The sequence below is a fragment of the Danio aesculapii genome, chromosome 23, assembly GCF_903798145.1.
Source record: "Danio aesculapii chromosome 23, fDanAes4.1, whole genome shotgun sequence".
Classification (NCBI taxonomy): domain Eukaryota; kingdom Metazoa; phylum Chordata; class Actinopteri; order Cypriniformes; family Danionidae; genus Danio; species Danio aesculapii.
The window spans coordinates 10010328-10034514 of NC_079457.1; the positions used below are offsets into that span (position 1 = coordinate 10010328).

General features: G+C 34.7%; 1 protein-coding gene across 1 annotated transcript; it reads right to left on the reverse strand.

Moving 5' to 3' along the window:
- Positions 1-375: 375 nt before the first annotated feature.
- cbln4 (cerebellin 4 precursor) lies at positions 376-23952 on the reverse strand. The gene is made up of 3 exons (XM_056450051.1): positions 23488-23952; positions 3620-3736; positions 376-750 (listed from the first exon to the last, which is right to left on the reverse strand). Exons 1-3 carry the CDS (start codon positions 23770-23772, stop codon positions 553-555), a joined length of 600 nt encoding a protein of 199 aa, XP_056306026.1. The 5' UTR covers positions 23773-23952; the 3' UTR covers positions 376-552.
- Between the last annotated feature and the right edge of the window lie 235 nt (positions 23953-24187).

Below are 24187 nucleotides of genomic sequence, written 5' to 3' on the forward strand. Positions count from 1 at the left end.
TGTTTTTTTTCCTACTATGGACCTCAATGGCTGCTTCTTCCCAACATTCTTAAGAATGTCTTGTTTTTTTTGCATTCAACAGAACCACTTGAGTGTCAGTAATTAGTGAAGAAAAGTTCATCTTTGGGTTGAACTGCCGAACCAACCATTTCAGAAACTGAGAGAAAAGATTTGATGTCGACATTGATATTATGAAAACATCACCTATTTTTTAGAATAGCATAATAGAGGCCATTTTCACAGATGTTTCACTATAAAACACACGCTGAAGTAAACCAATACACGCATACAAACGAAACAAACAAACGTGACGTTGAACATCCTTGAATTCACAAAGAGCGACTTGCAGCAGAAAGTGATATTGCACTGAATTAGATGTCCTCTTTCTCCAGATTCACCGCCATTGATGCATTTTTCCCAGTAGTCCATAGACAACAGCCGAATGAATGTCTGGAATTATGACTCCATTTAAAGGGCCTCTGATTAATGCTGAAGGGCCGATTACACAATGACGACGGGACAGAAAAGGTGGTGCTCTTTCTGTTTTCTGCTTTACAGTGGGAAAACAAGAAAGCCAGAAAAGGTGGAGTACTGCCATCCGCCTACCAGATTCCCCTTCTCCAGTTTCAGATAAACCTTGTCTTCTTTATTCAGGTGCAAAAGGACTCCGTTGGTGGCGGCTTCACGCGTCACGTCTTTATCGCCGGCGAAGGCAGAGATGACTGGTTTTCCATTTAGCATTAAATTCACCTGGAGCACAAAAAGAGGGATATAAAAAGAAAATCAATGCGAAAATCTCAACGGTGACGAGATCAATTTCAGAAAAAATATTGTGTCATGAATCTCCTTTTGTGATGGCCACTTGGATTTTTTATTGCTAACATTTATTTACACTGAAGTTTTTTCCCATAGCACATGACCTGAAGTCTACTTACAATGCATTATAGAAATATTCATAATGTTTTCTATATCCAACTGTAAAAGTTGTAATCAGGGTAATTATACGTGGACAATTGGGAGGGTCAACTTTTTCGGTTATACATCTATACATCTAATTTGACTTTACTTTTAGGCTATATGTAGAAACAAACACCTATTGTACTACTGGGAGACACTTATGATGTCTCTCAGTGCTGTAGATCAGACTGTTGGTGTGATTATACACTACCTGACAAAAATAGCATCACCTATTTAGGAACAATAAATAATAACTTGACTTCTAGTTGATCATTTGGTATCAGAAGTGGTTTATATGAAAGGCAAAGACCTCTAGATTACGTTTATATAACCAAAATATGATGATTTTTAATTATTTAATTAGGCCAGTTAGGTCTGACTTTGCCTAGACAAAAGTCTTGTCACTTAACAGAACTAATGTACAGTATAGAATATAAAGTGATGGTGCAGTGGAAAAAGAATGAATATTGTGTATGACTCCCATGAGCTTGGAGGACTGCATCCATACATCTCTGCAATGACTCAAATCACTTATTAATAAAGTCATCTGGAATGGCAAAGAAAGCGTTCTTGCAGGATTCCCAGAGTTTATCAAGATTCTTTGGATTCATCTTCAATGCCTTCTCCTTCATCTTACCCGACATGCTCAATAATGTTCGTGTCTGGAAAGGTGACGGAAAGATCATGGTCCCAAACCATGATATTTCCTTCACCAAACTTGACTGATTTCTATGAGAATCTTGGGTCCATGCAGGTTCCAATAAATCTTCTGCAGTATCTGTGATGATTGAGATGCAACTCAAGAGATGATTTCATCAGAAAAAAAAAATCTACCTTCTGTTGTTATTTGTTGCTCTTATAACTGGGATCGACGACAAGACTTTTGTCAGGTAGTGTACATTCACAGTGGTATGAACATTTAATTATTTACACTTTTTTAAAGTATTAGGCAATTATTCATTTTTATTAATTATTAAACAACTACTATTTAAGCTATTATTTAAATAACTTGTTAAATATATTCACACAGATTATATTTATACAGTTTATGGCTGCATGATATTGGAAAAATCTTGATATTGCGATCATTTATTTTTCTGCGATAAATATTGCGATATGAATACAGTTTCACAAGATAGTTTGAAAAGTTTTCTGGGCAGTCTAACAGTAATAAGGTACAGAAATAGAACAATCGCAATGAATAATTGCAAAAAAAAAAAAAAAAGCTTTTCTTAATTTATTTTGTCTCATTTCTAGTCAAAATATCTAACAATTCTTAAAGATCAAGTACAAATATTGTTTTGTTTTCAATTTCAGGAAGAGGTAAGGACTCTTAAGCAAGAGTTTATCCTTAAAACAAGCTATATATCTGCCAGTGGGGTGAGTAAAAGAAACTTGTTCTTGCTTTGAAATGTAGATATTTGGACTTGAAACAAGACAAAAATTCTAAGTAAGAAAATCAAATTGTTGCATAAATCGTATATTCCATATTAATAAAATAATTAAATACAATACTCTATATTCTGGCCAACTTTAAAGCCTCATTCACACTACAAGCAACTCACAGTGGCAAAACAACAAGCAACTATTAATTTCAACGGAGACTGAGCGACCTCCGTTGACCTCCGTCTACGCGAGCGACATCGACCATTGGCGACCAGGTGGGCGTGTCAAGCGACGCAGCAAATTTGAGAATCCTTCAACTTTATGAAACGAAGAGCAACCTTCTGGAGCAACAGCCAATAGGAACACCAGTAGAACTCACGTGATCTTCTCTCAGCTTGCTCAGACGTCGGTTGAATTCTCCGTGCTGTAGACGCCACTAGAGCGACAGGCAGCTATAAAGTCGCTGCTAGTGTGAATGAGGCATAATTCAATTCAATTGCGTTGTGACTATTGTGGATGTGCACATTGTGCTATAGATGCTAAAACAATATATTGTGCAGCCCTATTAGAGTTTATTCAACAATAAAATACATAGCATGTGTGTTAAAAGAAATATATATACAGTATATTACAATTTATTTTAAAGTAATTTTTTTTACTAAAGTAGATTATAATAATAAAAGTACTATTGTAAGTGTTTACATGACAAATAAGTTTTGATTGTGTTTAACAAAACAGTAAAATATTAAAATGTATTTTTTTTAATAAATAAAAAGCTTTAAACCACACTAAACTGAACTAAACTGACCTTCATCACTGAAAACTGGACTGACGCAGTCTCAATTTACTAAAACTTCTATGTTAAGCTGCTTTGACACAATCTACATTGTAAAAGCGCTATAGAAATAAACATGAATTGAATTAACATACCTTATAATTATGGAGGGACTATTTAATGCGACAATATTATGAAATATTTTTAAATGTCATTTTTTTTTAATACAGTAACATATTTTGTATAATTATTTTGTTAATAAAAAGTAACCTAACATGAGAAAATGGTACTACTAGAAGTTTAATTAATGTTTAATATTTTAAATTGAAATCATTCAATATATCAGAAGTTCTGTACTGTAAGACACTGTATTCTAATTATTCACATTAAAAATGCAATATTTATACAGACCCATAACACATTTTCCACATCCTCTAACTCAAATATGATATACTGTAAAATGAAGGCGATCAAATATTGTCACGTATAAGCTTTGCTCACCTGTATAGTCTGGCTCTGGTACACTTTAATAACGTGGAAGTTAAAGCTGTAGACTCCTTTCCGGGGACAAAGAAAGACAGATTCCAATGTGAAATAGTTTCCTATGTTGACAAGAACCTGCAAAAAGGGCATTTCAGAGAGATTAGAGCAGACAGAGCATTCAGCACACACACACACACATTCAGACAAATACAATATAGTGCCCAGCAGAAAGGATACAACCAGAAAATGTACAATATATCTTGCTGCCTTTTTAGATGACCTTTTTAAATAATTTCATCACAATAACAGAGAACATAACAACAACATGTACCAAGAAACAAAGAAAAACAAAAAAGGAAGGCAAGATTATATTACAAATGATCCACGTTCTTAAAGTAAATACAAAAGCTAAATATAAAACACAAAAAAAGGGAAGATGGGAATAGAAATCACACAAATACGGTAAAATCCACAGAGGAACACTCTGCTTTTTTGAAAATAGGCTAATTGTACAACTCCCCCAGTGTTAAACAGTTGAGTATTACCTTTTTTAATCGATTCAGCTGATCTCCTTTAACCTGTTAGCCACCATTCAATTTTGGGGATTTACACCTACCTAATTTTAAATAGTAACAGTTCCTGACTCCAGTAAGCTACAAACACAAATTATGTATCATTGGAAAGAATACACTTTGAGCTTTACTGTGGTAAAAGGAGAAGTTACATGTTCAAAAATATAAAAAGTTATACATTATGAAGTCATGAGAAAAACAAATTGTTTTGTGTTCAATATTTGTTTTCCACATACAAACACAGGAAAACATTAATGTAACGTCCTGGAAAAATATTACTTGAAAGCCAAGTATTTCATGAGCTTATATTCCAAATTTGATGAAGATAACATGCAAAATGAGATTACTGTAAAATATTTTCTGAGGCTATGACAATGTCCAATTCTCTCCCTCACCGTCAGAGGCACTTTCTCAAAAATGATCTTCCTAAGCTAAAACATGTACAGTTGCTGAATGATTTGGTCTACATTCACAGTTTATGTATCTTTGGAAAGAAGACACTCTGGGCTTTATTATCCATCATCTAAAGTTTATAATGCTCAAAATAAAAAAAAGTTATAGATGCTTATGTAAAAAAAAAATGCACCGCAGTAAACATTTTATTATTTCATAAACAAAGATGTGAAATTTGTTCTGGAGCAACACAGAAAAGTAATCGATCAAAAGCCACACATCTCCTGAGTATATACCACTTTTAGCCAAGCTTAGCATAAATCATGAAATCGGATTAGACCATTAGCATCTGCTCAAAAAAATGTAATAAAGAGTTTAAATAGTTTTCCTATTCCTATATGTTTTGTGATGCATGCCGACTCACACATTTGATTCACTCTGTACTGTCTCTCTGGGTTAAAGCAGATAATATATGCACCGTATGTTTGTGCAATGTATTTTCCCCTCGGTTCTTGACATAGAGAGGTGCACATTTCAAAACAAATAAGAAGTTCTGATCAACCAAAGACTATAGAATACAAAAGACGAATCACTCGTATAGTTTTAAATGTGGAAAAGTGCAACGATTATTATGGCCAATGAAATCTGACCTACTAGTACAGGAGCCAATCAGGGATCGCTACAGACTGACGTTCCGCCGGGGCGAAAGTTTGGTGGTCATCAAACACACTGGAATCTCAGCGAATACTTGCTTCACAGACATAAGAGATATATCCAAATAAAGCTCAAAATCACTACTTTTAAATGAGAAATGTACATTGTACCTCATGATGTGCACAAAATAACAACGAAGAGCAGAACAGCATAGTGTCCGTAGGATTTATAACTCACAATAATCTGGCAATGAATCCCAAGACAGGGCAAGTATATGTGGAGAGGAGATTTAGATCCAAATAGCAACAGGTGAGTTGATTACCAGCGCTGATTGTAAGAGGTAACAGCTGAAGCATACAACAGATTGAGACAGAGAAGGCCCGATCAAACCTGTCCCACTTGGAAGTAACACACACCCGATGTGCATATTCCATGAAATTTAAAAGGAAATTATTCAGATGGCGCTCTGTGGCCAACAAAAATTCACGAAACTGCGAGGCTGTGAAAGGTGAACTGCGATATAGCGAGGGACCTCTGTATTGAACATAAAACAGTTAAGTTGTCCTCTGCAATAAACTCAAGATTTGAATTGTTTCATTTTATTGTTGTTTTATTTCATATTAAACAAGTGGTTTGAACATGCAGCAAAATATTTTGTAATTAAAAACAACTTATGTTAACTATGTTAGTCTATGGGTCATCTAGAAGTTATGTTTAATCAATTGATACCGTACTCTCACCTAAAAAACTAACTTTTTAATTTCACAACTATAGTAATTCATCTGTTGTGGTGATTTTACAGTCGCCACAGTAACACAACAACTACAGAAGTTAATGACAACTGTAGAAGTTATTAAGTTGAGATGATTCATAGATATATACACTAAATATTGCATACAGACCCTGAGCATGTGTCAATACCGCCAGAGACATACCGCAGGTCAAAAGTCATTCAACTGCACTTAGTCAATACTGAAGCCAATCTGGAGATGCTGGAATTTTGTGCTGTGGACGGGTGAAGTAATGAGCAAACAAAGAAAACAAAGACAGAACATTTCTTAGGTAAGATTTCGTTTTTGTGTTTTTGTATGTTACAAACTTTTGTGCTCAACAAGTAACGTTACTGATGATAATACAGTCACTTACTGCACTGACCATAAGACAAAGCCCTAATCCCAATACCACACCTTACCCCTACCCCTCGTTTTGCGCATTCAAGGGGTATGGGTGTCCCAATTCCCTTTAGCTTAAAGGCGTAGGGCTAAGGGGAAGGGGTGAATAGCCCTTCAAACGAAGATTTTTCAGTACCACTCTCGAAACCAAGGGGTATTGCTTCTTACCTATAAAGCTTTAAATAATCTAGCTCCTGTTTATCTAACCAACCTCCTGTCTCGCTACAATCCAACCCGCTCTTTAAGATCTCAAAACTCAGGGCTTCTGTTAGAAGAACAGCAAAGTCAAGTAAAGGAGGTCAAACCTTCTCATTTATGGCTCCTAAACTCTGGAATAGCCTTTCTGATAATATCTGAGCCTCAGACACACTCTCGCAGCTCAAAACTAGATTAAAGACTTATCTTTTTAGCAAAGCATACACTCAATGCTTCACATAACGATATGATACATGAATGTGCTCCACACAGGATTTTGCATCTCGTTTATGTACACTATAAACAGCAGCTACGTTAATTATTCTCTTTATTCTTTATTTCCATCTGGGGATACTCTTCCCGAGGCCCCCAGAGACTATGCAGCGCCACTGATTCGATCCAAGACCTGCGAAGAGATGATCCCAAGGTTTTAATAACCCCAGACCAGGCCGTATCCTGAGCAGCTGCTGTGGTGGTCATGGAGGAGTAGAGAGCATGAGTCTGATTCCTGTGACACTCCAGGGACAACAGAGTCTTCGCTGATGTCTAGCGTTCTCCAGCCTCCGGCTCCTAGACTGCAGCTCTGCACAAGACGTTTGGCCAGAGGAGAAATGGTTGTGCCCAACTCAGCCTGGTTTCTCTCGAGGTTTTTTAATTCTTCACTTTCGCCAATTGGTGAAGTTTTTTCCTTGCCGCAGTTGCCTCTGGCTTGCATGGTTTGGAACTTGTAGAGTTGCGCATCGATGGATTACTTTTTAGTGTTTGGACTCTCAGCAGTGAATAATAAACCACACTGACCTGAACCGAACTGAACTAAACTGAACTGAACTTAAACTCTGAAAAATGAACTGACACTGTTTCAATTCACTATGATCTTCTATGTGAAGCTGCTTTGACACAATCTACATTGTAAAAGCGCTATACAAATAAAGATGAATTGAATTCAGTACAGGGTGCCCCAGTATCTTTAGATTGGCTTTTGTCTTCACTAGTGCAGTTTACTGACTTTTGTCCTGAGTGCACTGTACAAATGTGGCAGCGCTATTGACGCATGCTCGGGGTCCGTATGCGATATCTAGTTTATATATCTGTGAGGAGCGCTACCCTGTACTAAAATGGCAGCTTTATTGACGCATTCTTTTCAATAGACAACAGTAATGTAGGCGACATCTAATTTAAATATCTATGGTGATGATTCTACAGTTGCTATGAAAACAAAACAACTACAGTGCCTTCATCTAAAAAAAAACTATCTTTTGATTTCACAGGGACTTTAAATCAAACATTAATGGCCTCAAATGTCCTGCAACAGGATTAAAACACAGTGTTCTCCAATCTGATGAAAATTCAGGTCGTGTTCAGCAAACCTGATTGAATTGAACATGAAAAAGGAAAGTGTATTTACTGTCTTCGTCTCACTCTCAGACATGAAGCGAGTCTGCTCACTTTTCACACACAGGTACGTTGGTCCATGGCGCTCTCGCTTTTGATCTTTGCTTTATTAAAGCTGAGGAAGAGCCCAAACGAAAAGGGACAGCTCATACTTGTTCAGCTTTTTATGAATGGCCACAAACACACAGGCTACAAACACTGAGCTGCAGAAGTCTGAGAGCTGCAGGATTTCTTTTCATTTAAACCTGGAAATGAAAAGAAGGTTTTAGATTCTGAAAGCATTCGGACAAAAGGATAGCACTCATGTAAAATGGATGAGTCTTATTGTTAAACTTATAAAAACCTCTGAACTTCTGAGTAGGGTTGCACCAGCTGTTAAGTTTGTTCTCAAAATGGAATGTAAAGTCCACAGTAGAGGCTTAGTACCTACTAGTGGTGTAACAGATCCCAAATCTCACGGTTCGGATCACATTACGTTTTTTTAGTCACGGATTGGCCATTTTTCTGATCAGCCAAAAAGGGGAGGGGACAAATGTAATTTGCTTTTTTATTTATTACAAAAACAGTACTGCACGAAACGTTTGGTTTTAACAAACCCAACTAGATTCAGGAATTTTTATTACAAATAAAATGATGAAATAATCAGCTGAATAAAAATACATTGTAAAATATTCAGTACTATGAAAAATTCACTGTTACTTCTACTGTTGCTGATAACGCTAAATGTAATTCGTACAACCCATATTTATTTTTAGTCTAATTTTCAAAAAATGATTCAGTTATTCCCTCATAAAACTTCATGTTTCATTGCTAGATGTGTCATTTGTGAAAAATTATTAGGTGACATATTTTTGAAGCCTGGTTGTCGCCACCTATTGGTTAAATAAAGTAATTCCTGCCTACAACTTTCATTTTTGAGCGTCAAGTTAAATGCACATGATGGTGATTTCAATCTTTACCATAAACATCAGTGGTTTTATCTAAATTATAAACTGTTCTCCCAGTACTTCTGTGTTATTTGACTGTTTGTAACTTCATAACTAACTCAAAAGACTGAAGACAGAATCTCTTTTCTGAATTTTGCTTGTTTCAAACACAGATTTGAATGCAGCGATTCTAAGGATTACTAAACAAATGCAAATCACCATCATTAATAATTTATGTTGCGTGGGTGTTGAGATCCTGATCTTTTAATGATTAATTGTGCAGCTTACACTGAATGCATTAATGCAGGCTAAACAAGTAGTGACAGAAAACACCTTTAATAACCTAAGAAACCCACCACATCACGAATAGCCCACCTCAACTTTTTTAGTCATCATTATATTTTACAGGAAAGACTAAATGCTTTCATACATGTGATTTGAATGATGCGAGAAGTGATCTCTCTGCGATCGTTATAAACTTAGGATTAATCTACCAGTAAAAAAAATGATTAATCTGCGGATCATGTGTGTTCCGAACCATGGGCTGTGATTCATACAAATCACGGATCAACCGTGATTCATTACACCCCTAGTAACTACAGTACTAGCTAGTTTGTAACTACATTTGTTCTTACTTCGGTTGCACCACATGTTCTTAAGGCAAAACGTAGCTAGTAGGTCGTAAGCTCTCTGTAAAATCATGCGTAGTCACACTGAATTACGTAGCCGGAATCAGAAAGAGCTTTATTGCCAGGTATATGTTCACACATGCGAGGAATTTGTTTTCGTGACAGAGCTTCTACAGTGCAACTGAATAACAGGGACAGGACAAAAAATACAAGAAGTTATCGAAACATTAAACTTGAATATTTTTATATCCTACACATGAAAGAGAAAAGAACAGAATAACTCAGTCATGAAGAAATTCTCCTAATTGATGAATCCAATTAACACAAATCAGTCATTGAAAGAAAATCGAACTCTTCTTTCACAAACCGAAAAAAAAAGTGAGATTTGGGAGGAAAATAAGGCTGTGAGTAGAGGGAGATCATTCTTCAATATGATCGCGAGCTCCTCCATGTAAACTAATCTTGCAGTCATCTCTTTTCTACCACTATACGTGGGGGGAGGCTGTCGTAAATGTTTAGTTGGAACGTAGCATTACATTTAAACTCAGTGTTGTCAACTATTTTCAATGAAAAGATGCTAAGCTCTGCTTGAAAAGTCGCTAAATGTCACTAGATTATGTCATGTGTCAATTTGCATATTGATGATGTCATCACATCCAACAGTTTCTGTTTGTTTAACAGCCTATGGTTAAAAAAAGGGGTATTTATATTTGCACTGTGCTTTATACACTCTCAGAAATAAAGGTACGCGAGCTGTCACTGGGGTGGTACCTTTTCAAAAGGTAAATGTTTGTACTTAAGGGTCCATATTGGTACCTCAACAGTATATAGTAGGCTAGCACCTAAAAATTTTAAGAGGAACACTTTTGTATTTTTTAGGCACTAATATGTACCCTTGAGTTATTAATATGGACCTTTTAGGTACAAATTTGCACCTTTTGAAAAGGTACCACCCCTGTGACAGCTTGCATACCTTTATTTCTGAGAGAGTATATGCATGATATTTAATTAAATGCATTGTTTGAATACAGTAGATGTGTAGTGATTTTGCAGAAATCTCAGACAGAATAAACTCAGACAAGTTCAGAACTTGGTGTCACTAAAATCTCTGTGATCGTGAACGAGAAAAAAAAAAAAAACGGTCATGTTAAATTTAAAAAAAAGTGAAGCAGATTGGTTTGACTGTACCAGGGAAATATTTTACACTCGTGGTATTAAAACACTTGCCATCGGTATGCTGAGGAAAGATCTGCTCTCAGGCTGCAGGAGGAGCTGACGGAATCACGTGTGGCTTGTTGAGAAGAGTAGGAATGGTACAGTACGGACACATGAGAATCTATAAAATCTCCAGTAACACACAAAAAAAAGTCGCTAGATATGTCGCTAGTCACTTTTTAAAAAATTTGTCGCTAGGAGGGTCAAAAAAGTCGCTAAATATAGTGTCAAAGTCACTAAGTTGGCAACACTGTTTAAACTAAATTCAGTGGTGCAACACAAGATTATTTAGTTATGTGTAAGTTTTAACTTAGTGACCCTTTACGTCACAATAGGCTACGTTTTAACTTGCGCACTGCTGGTAAAACCGGCCCCTGAACACGATCTCCAAATTTTAAATCCATTTTTTTATTGGCTTCAACTGTTCTATGAATAACCTTTAATAACTATAACAACTTTTTATTCCGCAATAAATATTTACAACATTTCATTATAGCAAAAAATATATGTTTTAATAAATTAAGAAAATGTTCTTTATGAAAAGGAAAAAAAAACTTTCTTTCAAAAACAGCTCACTAAAAAGCTTTTTTAAGGAAACCAAAATCATACTGGAACCTTTCATTTTAAAGCATATTAATATAGTAAAAAATGACCTAATATTTAGCGTTATGTTTTATCAGTTGATTGATGACATTAACATGGCAAACATCTGTGTATTAGTTTTCTAAAATGTTGTTTGAATAAGCAAATCAGCCATTATTTCATTAAATATGCATCATTTGTAGCACAAACATTGGGTGAAGTCAGATTTTAAATTCTAGACATTTACTTCAATGTAGTTTTTTACATTACAGTCAAAGGGTTTTAAAGAGAGTATTTTAAGCTCAAACATCATTACTCTTTAATTAATTTGTCTGCAAAAAATAAACTTTTCATTATTTAAATTTGAGTCAAACTTTCAGCATTATTAAAAACATTAAATAATGTAAAAGTTAAATATTATGTTTTTTTTACACAATTAGACACAATTAGTCACAATTATTAGCCCTCCTTTGACATTTTAATTAATTTTAAAACATTTCCCAAGTTTTATTTAATGGAGAGACAACATTATTAATAGTTTTAATAACTATTTTATTTTGTTTTTGCCATGATGACAGTACATAATATTTTACAAGTTATTTTGCAAGACACTAGTATTCAACTTAAAGTGCAATTTAAAGACTTAACTGAGTTAATTAGGCAAGTCATTAGGCAAATATTTACATTTACATTTACATTTAGTCATTTAGCAGACACTTTTATCCAAAGCGACTTACAAATGAGGACAAGGAAGCAATTTACACAACTATAAGAGCAGCAGTGAACAAGTGCTATAGACAAGTTTCAGGTGTGTAAAGTCTAAGCTAAGCATTAGTAAAATTTTTTTTTTTTTGAGAGAGAGTACAGTTAGTGGTATAGCCAGAGAGGCAGTTAAGATTAGGAAGGAAAGTGGAGACTAAACAGTTGAGTTTTTAGTCGTTTCTTGAAGACAGCAAGTGACTGCTGTTCTGATGTAGTTAGGGAGTTTATTCCACCAACTGGGCAGATTGAATGCGAGAGTTCGGGAAAGTGATTTCTTCCCTCTTAGGGATGGAACAACGAGGCGACGTTCATTCACAGAACGCAAGTTTCTGGAGGGCACATAAATCTGCAGAAGTGAGAGCAGATAAGAAGGAGCAAAGCCAGAGGTCGCTTTGCAAGCAAACATCAGAGCTTTGAATTTGATGCGAGCAGCAACTGGCAGCCAGTGCAAACGGGTGAGTAGCGGAGTGACATGTGCTCTTTTGGGTTCATCAAAGACCACTCGTGCTGCTGCGTTCTGAAGCAGCTGAAGAGGTTTGATAGAATTGGCTGGAAGCCCGGCTAGCAGAGAGTTGCAATAGTCCAGTTTGGAGAGAACAAGAGCTTGAACAATGAGTTGAGCTGTATGTTCAGATAGGAAGGGTCGGACCTTTCTGATGTTATAGAGTGCGAATCTGCAAGATCGAGCAGTTCTAGAAATGTGGTCAGAGAAGTTTAGTTGGTCATCAATCGTTACTCCAAGGCTTTTTACCATTTTGGATGCAGTGATGGTTGCTCCATCCATCTGGATTGAAAGGTTATGGTGAAGAGTCGGGTTGGCAGAAACTATTTCCTAAATGATGTTTAACAGAGCAGGGAAATTTTCACAGTATTTCCTATACTATTTTTTCTTCTGGAGAAAGTCTTATTTGTTTATTTAGGCTAGAATAAAGGCAGATTTGTATTTGTTTTAAACCATTTTAAGGTTAAAATTATTAGCCCCCTTAAGCAATATATGTTTTCGATGGTCCAAACCATTTTTATACAACGACTTGCCTAATTACCCTAACTGGCCTAATTAAGTTAAACCTTTAAATGTCACTTTAAGCTGTATAGAAGTGTCTTGAAAAATATCTAGTCACATATTATTTACTGTCATCATGGCAAAGATAAAGAAATCAGTTATTAGAATCGAGTTATTAATGTTTAGAAACGTGTTGAAAAAAAAAGAGAAATTGGGGAATAAAATAAACAGGGGGCTTATAATTCAGACTTCAACTGTAACTAACATCAACCAATTGAGTCTTTCTGTACACATTTTAAACCAAGCATTTTGACTGTCACTTTCAGATTTTGGGTTCTTCATTGTACTGTAAGCGATGCATGAATATGTATAGCTCTGCGCAGAACTCCCTGCGTCTGTAAAGCCAACAAAGACTTTCCACATAAACTAGCAGTGATAATGTAGCAAGATGTACTCAGCAGCCCAAACACTGCACTCTTTTTTTAGCTTCACAGAAAGAATCACAAGCGTTTCTCAGACTGGTGACTGGACGCTCTTATGAGGGCTACTGGACACTTCGCACTTTTTCACCTTATTTGCTCAGTTTCCTGCAGCCAAAGCAATAAGAGGCCAATAATGGCTCCTCAAGGGCAAAATGTACACCCGCTTCTGTACGTCTCAGCAAAAAGAGACACGTTTATCCTGGGCTATCCGGCAAAATCTGGAGGAATTAAAGGAATACATCATGCCTAAATGCAATTTGAGTTGCTCGTGCTCAAGTTGTTGCAAACCTGTTTGTCGTTCGTTTCTCTGTGCTGTTATTTTTAGAGTCGCTCAGAGACTGTTATCACTTTTAATAATATTTTTGTATCAGATATTGGTTTACACTTTCGGTTTTGTTTATTTGTTATTTTATTATGTTTTTCAGAAATATATCGATATCTGAAATAAGTATTTTCGATCATTTTGCTCAAACAAATTGAAAAATATTTCCTTGGCAGCTAGCTGAAAGTGAAGTTTGTGTTACTTTATTTCAAGTTACCATTAATCATTAATGTTTTTTTAGTTTACTATAGAATTCTGCTTTAATGAAATATAAAAAAGATTTTGATTAATCACTGAAAAATGTTTGCAGTGGAAACAAAATTTGGTTTTGTCTTTGTTTCACTGTTAATTTAGTGTCACTGAGAGTCTGTTATACTTTTTAAATAATTGTATCAGTTCTTTTTTTATATTTTCTGTTTTAATAACTTAGTAAAACTATAAAAAAGACATATTCACTGTAGAATATGTCATAAAAAAGGATATTCTCTACAAAACGTGCCATTAAATTTCGCAAACATTAAATTTTGAAGATAGATCAAAATTGATAGATCAAAACATTCTTCTACAGTTGAAGTCAGAGTTATTAAACCCCCTGAATTATTAGCCCTTGTTTATTTTTCCCCCAATTTCTGTTTAACGGTGAGAAGATATTTTTTCAACATATTTCTGAACATAATAGTTTTAATAACTCATTTCTAATAACTGATTTATTTTATCTTTGTCATGATGACAGTAAATATTATTTGACTAGATATTTTTCAAGATACTTCTATACAGCTTAAAGTGACATTTAAAGGCTTAACTAGGTTTATTAGGTTAACTAGGCAGGTTAGGGTAATTAGGCAAGTTACTGTATAACGATGGTTTGTTCTGTAGACCATCAAAAAATATATAATTTAAAGGGGCTAATAATATTGACCTTAAAATGGCTTTTAAAAAATTAAAAACTGATTTTATTAAAAGCAGAATACAACATATAAACAAATAAGACTTTCTCCAGATGAAAAAATATTATCAGACATACTGTGAAAATTTCCTTGCTCTGTTAAACATCATTTGGGAAATATTTAAAAAAAGAAAAAAATTCAATTAAAAAATCATTAAAGGTGGGGGGGGGGGGGGGGGGGGGGGGGGGCTAATAATTCTGACTTTAACTGTATATTTTCGTTGTAAAAAATGACACAGTGCCTTTTAAACATTCTGTCAAGTTACTATTGTATTTTATGTATAGTTTAAATTTTTCTTTAGCATTTTAATCAAATATATTAATTATTAATAATTGTTAAATTGTTGTTATTGTAATTTAAATACATGTTAATGTATAAAATGTTTAAAAAATGTAAACTAAATAAAGAATTAAAAAATATTTCATTGTCAATAGCTGAAATAAAATAAAAGTTTTATAATAAAATATTAGTTATATAATAAAATATAAGACTTAAAATTATTTTACCATAAAATAAATGGGGTTGGGCAACGCAGTGGCGCAGTAGGTAGAGTTTGCATGTTCTCTCTGTGTTCGCGTGGGTTTCCTCCGGGTGCTCCGGTTTCCCCCACAGTCCAAAGACATGTGCTACAGGTGAATTAGGAAGGCTAAATTGTCCGTAGTGTATGAGTGTGAATGAGTTGATTGAGTGTATGGATGTTTCCCAGAGATGGGTTGCAGCTGGAAGGGCATCCGCTGCGTAAAAACATGTGCTGGATAAGTTGGCGGTTCATTCCACTGTGGCGACCCCGGATTAATAAAGGGACTAATCCGAAAAGAAAATGAATGAATGAATAAATGGGGCTTTCGGATTTCTATTTTGTCAAAGAACTTTGTATTTGTCATGATCACCAGCGATCTAGCGTATTCCGATCGCTGGAGAACTACAATTCTACCACTGAACCGAACTACAACTACCATGATGCTTAGCGCCAATCAACACCTACTACAGCTGCAAACTATCTGGACTGATATACAGACAGGTGAAGATTATTCTTACTGATTAGGAGGACTATATAGACAGCATTCACACATACTTCTGAGTCTTTTAATCCTTGTTTGATCTTTGCTTTGTTTTACCGTTAATATTGATTCTTTGCCACCTGTACTGACTACTCACCTGTGACTTTGACGACGCTTCTAGATTTCCCTGTGGGTACCTATTTGCTCCTGTGATTGACCATTGCTTGTCTGACTATTCTATGTTTAATAAACTGCACGTGGATCCCCAACTCCATTGTCCTACAGTTACAGAATTGGCTTTTAGTTTATTTTATTTTAGCATTTTTATTTAAAAAAAACTGAATAAATTGAGTGTTTTTATCATTTTAATAAATTTGTCAAAACTTTGGGGCATTTTTAAAATAAACTAAATAAAAAAAAAAACATATTTCATTGCCTGAAGCTCAAACAAGAGTATTTGAATATGTAAAACTGTTACTTAACTTTAGTCTCTACTTCTTAGTTCTCTTGTTTTCATTAACTAACCTCTGCTTCAAGATCAAGAAATTCATAAAAGGTTCATAAAGATGAGCCTTCTGAAGCCAGACAGTAGCTTCAGATCAAAACGCAAGTCATATTCACTCATTTTATTTCTAGAAATAGACCACTGAATTTGAAACTCGCATGAGAAGAATCAGTCTGATCCACAAACAAATCACTCTGAAGACTCTGTTACTTCTCTCAGTGAATAATGAACTTCAGCAAATACCCGAAGCCTTGGAAAATAAACAAGCTATTTTAGTCCACATTCATGCTTTGTATGGATTTACATCATCAGTCAACATCCGTCGCAAAAACATCTTCAAAATGCCTTCTTTTGTTTCACTTTCATGTCAAACAGGTTTGAAACAGGAGGGTGCGTAAACCATTTATTGTGTATTATAATATACAGTTGAGGTCAGAATTATTAGCCCCCCTGAATTATTAGCCCCCCTGTTTATTTTTTTCCCAATTTCTGTTTAACGGAGAGAATATTTTTTCAACACATTTCTTAACATAATAGTTTTAATAACTCATTTCTAATAACTGATTTATTTTATCTTTGCCATGATGACAGTAAATAATATTTGACAAGATATTCAAGACACTTCTATACAGCTTGAAGTGACATTTAAAGGCTTAACTAGGTTAATTAGGTTAACTAGGCAGGTTAGGGTAATTAGGCAAATTATTGTATAATAATGATGGTTTGTTCTGTAGACTAATAATACAAATAAATAAAAATACAGCTTAAAGGGGCTAATATTTTTGACCTGCTTTTCTTCTAGCTGAAATAAAACAAATAAGAGTTTCTCCAGAAGAAAAAATATTATCAGACATACTGTGAAAATTTCCTTGCTCTGTTCAACATCATTTGGAAAATATTTAAAAGAGAAAAAAAAACAAAAATCAAAGGGGGGTGGGGAGTGGGGGGGTCTAGGGGGCCTAATAATTCTGACTTCAGGTGTGTAACTGTTGTTTTCATTATATGCGAGCTAACATTATATATCAATGTTAATGCGCATTGCAAGTAAATACGTTCTGGTAAATCTCCAGCATGTGCTTTCAGGTGGAGCAGCAGTTAAGTGTTAACAATTGTTTTGTAAATTACACAGTATTTTACTGTAATGTGAACAGTTTACTGTATAACAGTGGGGTGACAAGGTGGCTCAGTGGTTATATGATTTGTTTGAGTCCCGGCTGGGCCAGTTGGCATTTCTGTGTGGAGTTTGCATGTTCTTCCAGTGTTGGTGTGGGTTTCCTCCGGGTGCTCTGGTTTCCCCCACAGTCCAAAGACATGCGCTAGGTGAATTGGGTAGGTAAAATTGGCTGTAGTCTACGAGTATGTGTATGAATACGAAAGTTTATGGTTGTTTCCCTGTACTGGGTTGTAGCTGGAAGGGCATCTGCTGTATAAAACATATGCTGGAATAGTTGGCGGTTCATTCTGCTTTGGTGACCCCTGATAAACAAGGGACTAAGCCGAAAAAATAAATGAACGAATTACAGTAATGTAGTATGTTACTCTATTTTAAAGTTGCATTTTAGGAAATATCCTCTTGGCGGCAATAAAAAGGGTAGTTTTAATTTGCTGTGAATCGAAATACAGTAAGAAAAACATTAGCGTGAATCCTGGCCAGCTTTATAAAATACAGTAACTTACAATTCTGGGTAGTTTTACAGTAAACAGATGAATGAAAAGGATAATAGAAGTGAATTTTTTGTTTTGTATTAAAATACATTACAGGTGAGAAGGCTAAAACTACTGTATTTTTTACAGTGAAGATGTGCAATGCTGTAAACTATATCCCAATTATATCATTTCGATGTATATAAGTGAAATGCAGATTTCTGAAAGCAATATTACTCAACTGCGCTGATGACATGGCCGTGGTTGGACTTATGGTCAAAAGAAAGAAGGAGCTAGAGAGGGCCTACTTTGAGCACACAGAACATCTGGTGACATGGTGCGAGGAGAGTGCTTTGTCACTAAATGCTTTGAAAACTAAGGAACTAATTATTAATAGGGAAGAGCAGCCTATATGTCATCCAGTTACTATTGAGGGTCAACATGTTGGGTTTGTAAACAGTTTTAAGTACTTGGGTATTATTTTAGATAGTGGCTTAAATTTCTGTGAACACGCAGACTATATCTATAAGAAGGCAACACAGAGACTCTTTCTTTTAAGGAAATTAAATGGTTTTAATGTTAGTAAGGGTATTCAGAGGAAAGTTTATACCAGTCTGAAAGTATTATCTCCTATAATAGTTCATGCTGGTACGGAAATCTTGGAGCTAGAAGCACGTATAAACTTGCAAAGAACGTTAACACGGCTAGTAAGATCATAATGGACCCCCAGAAGCAGCTTGTAGAACTGCATAGCCTATAAACCTGACCAGACGGAAAGCTTCACAGAGAGTTCAGGACTCAACTCATCCTCTTTATTATGAATTTGAAAAGCTTCCTTCTGGTAGACCATACAGAGTATACCCACAGCAAAAACAAATCTTTTTAAGAAATCTTTAATACCGTCTGCTATTACCATATTGAATAAATGACCATGAAGTAGTTTGTATGTTTAGGGTTGTGTGTTGGTAATCTGTGGTGTAGGAAGCTCTGTGTTTGTGTTTTGTGTTTATAATGTTTGGGAGGCCAAAAACAGATTTCCACACGTGTGGACAATAAATATTTCTAATCTAATCTAAATGCATGTACAGCAAGTAAATGTTACTGTTAATATAAATACAGTGTATCTGCTGTTAGTTTGATTTACAATAATTTGCTCAAATATATATATATATATTACATACTGTACACTGCTAAAAGAGTTGATCACTTTCATTCCATTTTCTTCGGCTAAACTTACGAAACTTAAATCTAAACCTATGAAACTTTCAGGTATTGAATTTCAGGTGCTAGGCTGTAGCGCTGAATAAATGAAGACCTAAGAACAGATGACTTGCAGAAGATAATAGCAAATGTGCGTCCTGCGGCTATATTTTAAATGTACACAGACTGCATGTGGTTGTGACATGCAAATGTGAAAGCGGAAAAAGATTCAAAGTGATTTCATGATCTTCCATATTGTCAGTAGCTTCCTCATAGCTTAGGTAGGGCTACAATTACATCCTTGTCGTCCGATATGCTCCAATGATGAACAATGAAGGTGAAACCATCAGGCTGTCTGCTTTGATGACGATAAGAGACGCCACTCCAGAAAGTTGTTTGGTGTTGCACATTCAAAAGAGCTCATCCCTATGCTCTAATCCGTTAAAGCTGTCACTCTTTGAGGTTCAACACTTCTAAGGACATAGAGAGCACAGAGCCCTTCTGAATGGAACTTAGTGACTTGCTTGGTTTCTAAATGAATCAGCAGTTTTGAATGAATCATTTGAATGGATGATCCACTCATTAAGATGGGGACTTACTGCCACCTATTGGTGGTTTTAGGGTCATATTTATTGATTTTTTGTCAGATTACACATTCCTAAACCAGGGATGAAAATTTAACAAGGACAAAATGACACTAAAATGACCAAAAGTAGCCTCCAAAGTCAAGATGATCAGGCACAAAACGCTCATATAAACAAAATAATTAAACAACTTAAGTACAGTTTAATGATTAAATTGAAATGTGAAAATGTATAAACAGTAGAAAAATCCATGTAATATACTTCTTTTTAAACTTATTACACTTTTGCAGTTCTAAACTTTCAGCCAATCATCACACACATTGTCTGCCGAGCATTAGCCAATAGGAGGCATTCGATTACTTGATAAAAATGCTGGTGTTTCAGGTGTTGCAACTCTTCTCATAGTAATGAAACTATTCAAGTGCGAGATTTGTTTGCATAGCTTGACAGATGTTATCATCTGTGTAATCAGATTAATACCTGACATTATTAAAAACACTTATTTTAAATGTATTCTATAATTTGATCATATTAATAATCAATTACAACAGCAATATCAAGAGCAATATCGAGCAACAATATCAAAATACATGCTGTAGATCAACATCAAGAGCAATCATTAGCAATAATAACTATTTGTCATAATGCTGCAATTATTTACTAATAATTAGTTATTATTTCATAAAGATTTAATGTACTAATATTTTTTTACTGATTTATAGTTTAATTTTGTAACAGTTTGTGGTTTTTTGATTGAAGTAATTAGGTAAAATTAGGTATTAGACATTAAAGACAGCAGATATGATAAATAAAGATAACAAATTTTCAGAGGAATTGATTTTAACAGTAATAAAGTATATGAGAAATAAGTCATGACATGTTTATTTATCTTAAAATAAAATATTTTATAACATTAAAACCATAAGGTTATAGTTATATAAACATTATATCTTTTAATTTTAATTACAGTGTTTTAATTTAAGGTTTATAAAATGTAACCTAATTTTTTTAAGTTGAATGAAATTAAAGTTGAAATGACTTGCAAAGTTAATTTGATTTAAATCTAAAATAAAATAAATCTGAAACTATTGATTCATTTATTTATTTGACATTGAAGACTTAAATTTCTGACCCTTCAGTGAACTATTAAAAAAACTATGCATAAGTAATCTTGAGAGACACACATGATTCATAAAATGTCCCTCCCTTTTCTTTTGGGAAATAATTTAATCATGAAGTACAAACACACGTCGGCCTCATCTCCTGCATAATTTCCCATTCATTTCAAGGATATTGGTAATAAAGGAGTTTAGTTTTCTTCAGGGATGCTCTGTGTTTGATCTGACCCCGCATAATGACGTTGACTCATTAATTCTTCGTCCAAGAAAGCAAACTGAATGAAATCAGGATGAGTCGTGCCTTGCACCGAAAAACACACAGCGAACAGAACACACACACAAGGACGAGCTTATTTTTAGCGTGTTAAAGTTCATAACAAACGGAATGGGAGACATTTGAAGGCGTAAATTCAGCACATGCATGAATGTTTCAATTAAAATTTTTGTAGTCATAAAGATTGAAAGTTGAATTTAAGCATTGATGGACGCGTGAGGAAAAGCCAAAGTGGTTTGTACATCGTTCAATACAATAATAAAAAATCTCTGAACTTTACAGTCCTGACAATTTGACTTGTCACTAATGATCGATCACAGTGTTATCTATTTAATTCCTGTGTTTAGATGTGCTGGAAACATATGCTTACATGATTTCAGTGTCAAGCAGATAATTGTTACTTATTATTTATTAATAATTAGACTGTTCTTACAACAGGACAGCTGTGAATATAAACCTTTGTGTATTGATTTTTTTATATATATATTTCCCAAATTATGTTTAACAGAGAAAATTTTCACGGTATGTCTGATAATATTTTTTCTTCTGGCGAAAGTTTTATTTATTTTATTTCGGATAGAGAAAAGGCAGTTTTTAATTATTTAAAAAAACATTTTAAGGTCAAAATTATTAGCTCTTTTAAGCGAATTTCTTAGATAGTCTACAGAACAAACTATCATTATACAGTAACCTGCCTAATTACCCTAACCTGGCTAGTTAACCTAATTAACCTGCATTTAATTAAGCATTTAAATGTCACTTTAAGCTATACAGAAGTGTTTTGAAAAATATCTAGTAAAATATTATTTTATATATTTATATATTTTATTATTTGATATCTAGGCTGCCAGCCAAATGATTTATTCCAATAGAAAATAGCTGAGTTTTAAGTTGGGCATTGGTCTAAATAATCATTTTCATGCAAAATTGTAATTGACCTCCCCAGTCATCGCTGTAATTTGATTTAGAATATTATTAGCTGGTGCAAAGTGTATTATGACCTGCCTTAATGATGGCGAATTTAATTATTTAGAATTTTACGCCTGTTGCATTTCTTTACTTAATTAAATCCTTAAAAAAGGAAGAAATTATCTTAATTGCTGCATCTGCCATGATTACAAATAAACTTAATGATTAAGTGTTTCGTGTAATTTTACTGATTAATGTCTGTTTTATTAAAAAGAAAGTAAAATCAAGCAAGTACTTAAATATGTTGCCAAATAGTGCCTATATTAAATCAAATTAGTATACTTTAAAAGCCGAAACAATGCACAGTTATGCAACAAAGCCTTCATAGAAAAGAGACTGCATGGGGCAGGTTGTCACACACTACATAAATTGGTCACTTAATTTTTATTAATACAAATTTATTTTATTAATACAATATTTATTGGCAAACAATGATGCTAATACATTTTTATTCTCAGTTGTCTTTTACTTTAGCTAATTTAAGCATATTTAATACTGTTTAATGACATTACAGATTACATTGTGACAATTTACAGGTGACAACTTACCCCACAAAAATGTTTCCTTTTAAATCAATTTGTCCAAAAAAATGATATTACTACACCTTGCATTCACTGTTGTCTATTACCTTTGCTGATACAAGCGTATTTAAAACTGTTTAATGACATTAATGGTTAAAATGTGACAACTTTCCCCTCAAAAACAAATGTTTGCTTTCAAGATCGGCTGTCAAAAAGGTCAGCTAAATTATATAGAATATGATAACATGCAATTACAATATAAATTATATACTATATTCAATACTATTCGTTCATTCATTTTCTTTTCAGCTTAGTCTTTTTATTAATCTGGGGTCGCCACAGCGAAATGAACCGCCAACTTATCCAGCATATGTTTTACGTAGCGGATGCCCTTCCAGCCGCAACCCAACACTGGGAAATATTCATTACTTTATTATATTAAATATTATAATAAAAACAAACAAACCACACACACACACGCACACACACACACACACACACACACACACATATATATATATATATATATATATATATATATATATATATATATATATATATATACATATATATATATATATACATATATATATATATATATATATATATATATATATATATATATATATATATATATATATATATATATATATATATATATATATATAAAAAAAATACGTAGGCTATATACACGTGAAAACCAAAACTATTCGCTCAACTCACGCGCGTCAGCTGAGTCTGGCGGTTTAAAAAAAGTAAGATTTCGCTTTAAAAACCACTACCCCCTCAATATAAGACGAGTTAAATTAGTAAAACAGCCTTACCTGGTCGAAATAGATGATTCTGGTTTTATTGCTCATCTCGGAGGGCTCGTGGTTGTTGCTCCTCACTGCAGAGAAAGCTACTTTGGAGTTGGCGGCGCGCACGGAGATGCCAAGCGGCGAGGACGAGCTCTTCCAGTCGGCGGGGTTCGAGTCACAAACCACCAGGCATTTGCCCTCCAGGACGATGGGCTCAGTGTCATTCTGAGCCTCGCACAACACAACCAGATACAACAGAAGAGCCACGGAGTCGACAAACGCCTTCTTACAGCGCTTCACGGACACCATGATGAACTGATGATCTCCGGCGTAGCCAAAATCCTGGCGGCTTACCGGGTCCCGTCACTGCGCGTCTGCTCCGCGTCTGAGCTCGGCGACCGCAAACATCCGTCCGGAGACCCGCTGCTGCTTCACAGATTACCACATGCGCGTAGGTGGATACAGAAACCTCGTGTCTAAAGTCATGTTTTGGATAGTTGCACTTATTTCCCCGAGTGTTGCTGCTGATATGGGTAGTTTTGAACTCCGAGTGAATGTTATCCGCGCGATGATTTACCCGCAAAGCCTGCGCAGTCCACACTTTTTGTCCACGTTAATTTTGCGCCAAATTGTTAGAGAGGAAAACTAGAGCAAAACCGTGTCCGTGTTTGCAGTTCTTGGTATGTTCCTCTCCCTCTGCCTCTCTCTCTTTCTCTATCTATAT

Bases quoted from the DNA above. Each gene is read 5' to 3' on its own strand.
- cbln4 (XM_056450051.1), bottom strand. From the start codon at position 23,772: ATGGTGTCCGTGAAGCGCTGTAAGAAGGCGTTTGTCGACTCCGTGGCT. The intron at 3,737-23,487 runs GTAAGGCTGTTT...CCCTTTTTGCAG, and splicing joins GAATCATCTATTTCGACCAG to GTTCTTGTCAACATAGGAAA. The intron at 751-3,619 runs GTGAGCAAAGCT...TTTGTGCTCCAG, and splicing joins ACCAGAGCCAGACTATACAG to GTGAATTTAATGCTAAATGG.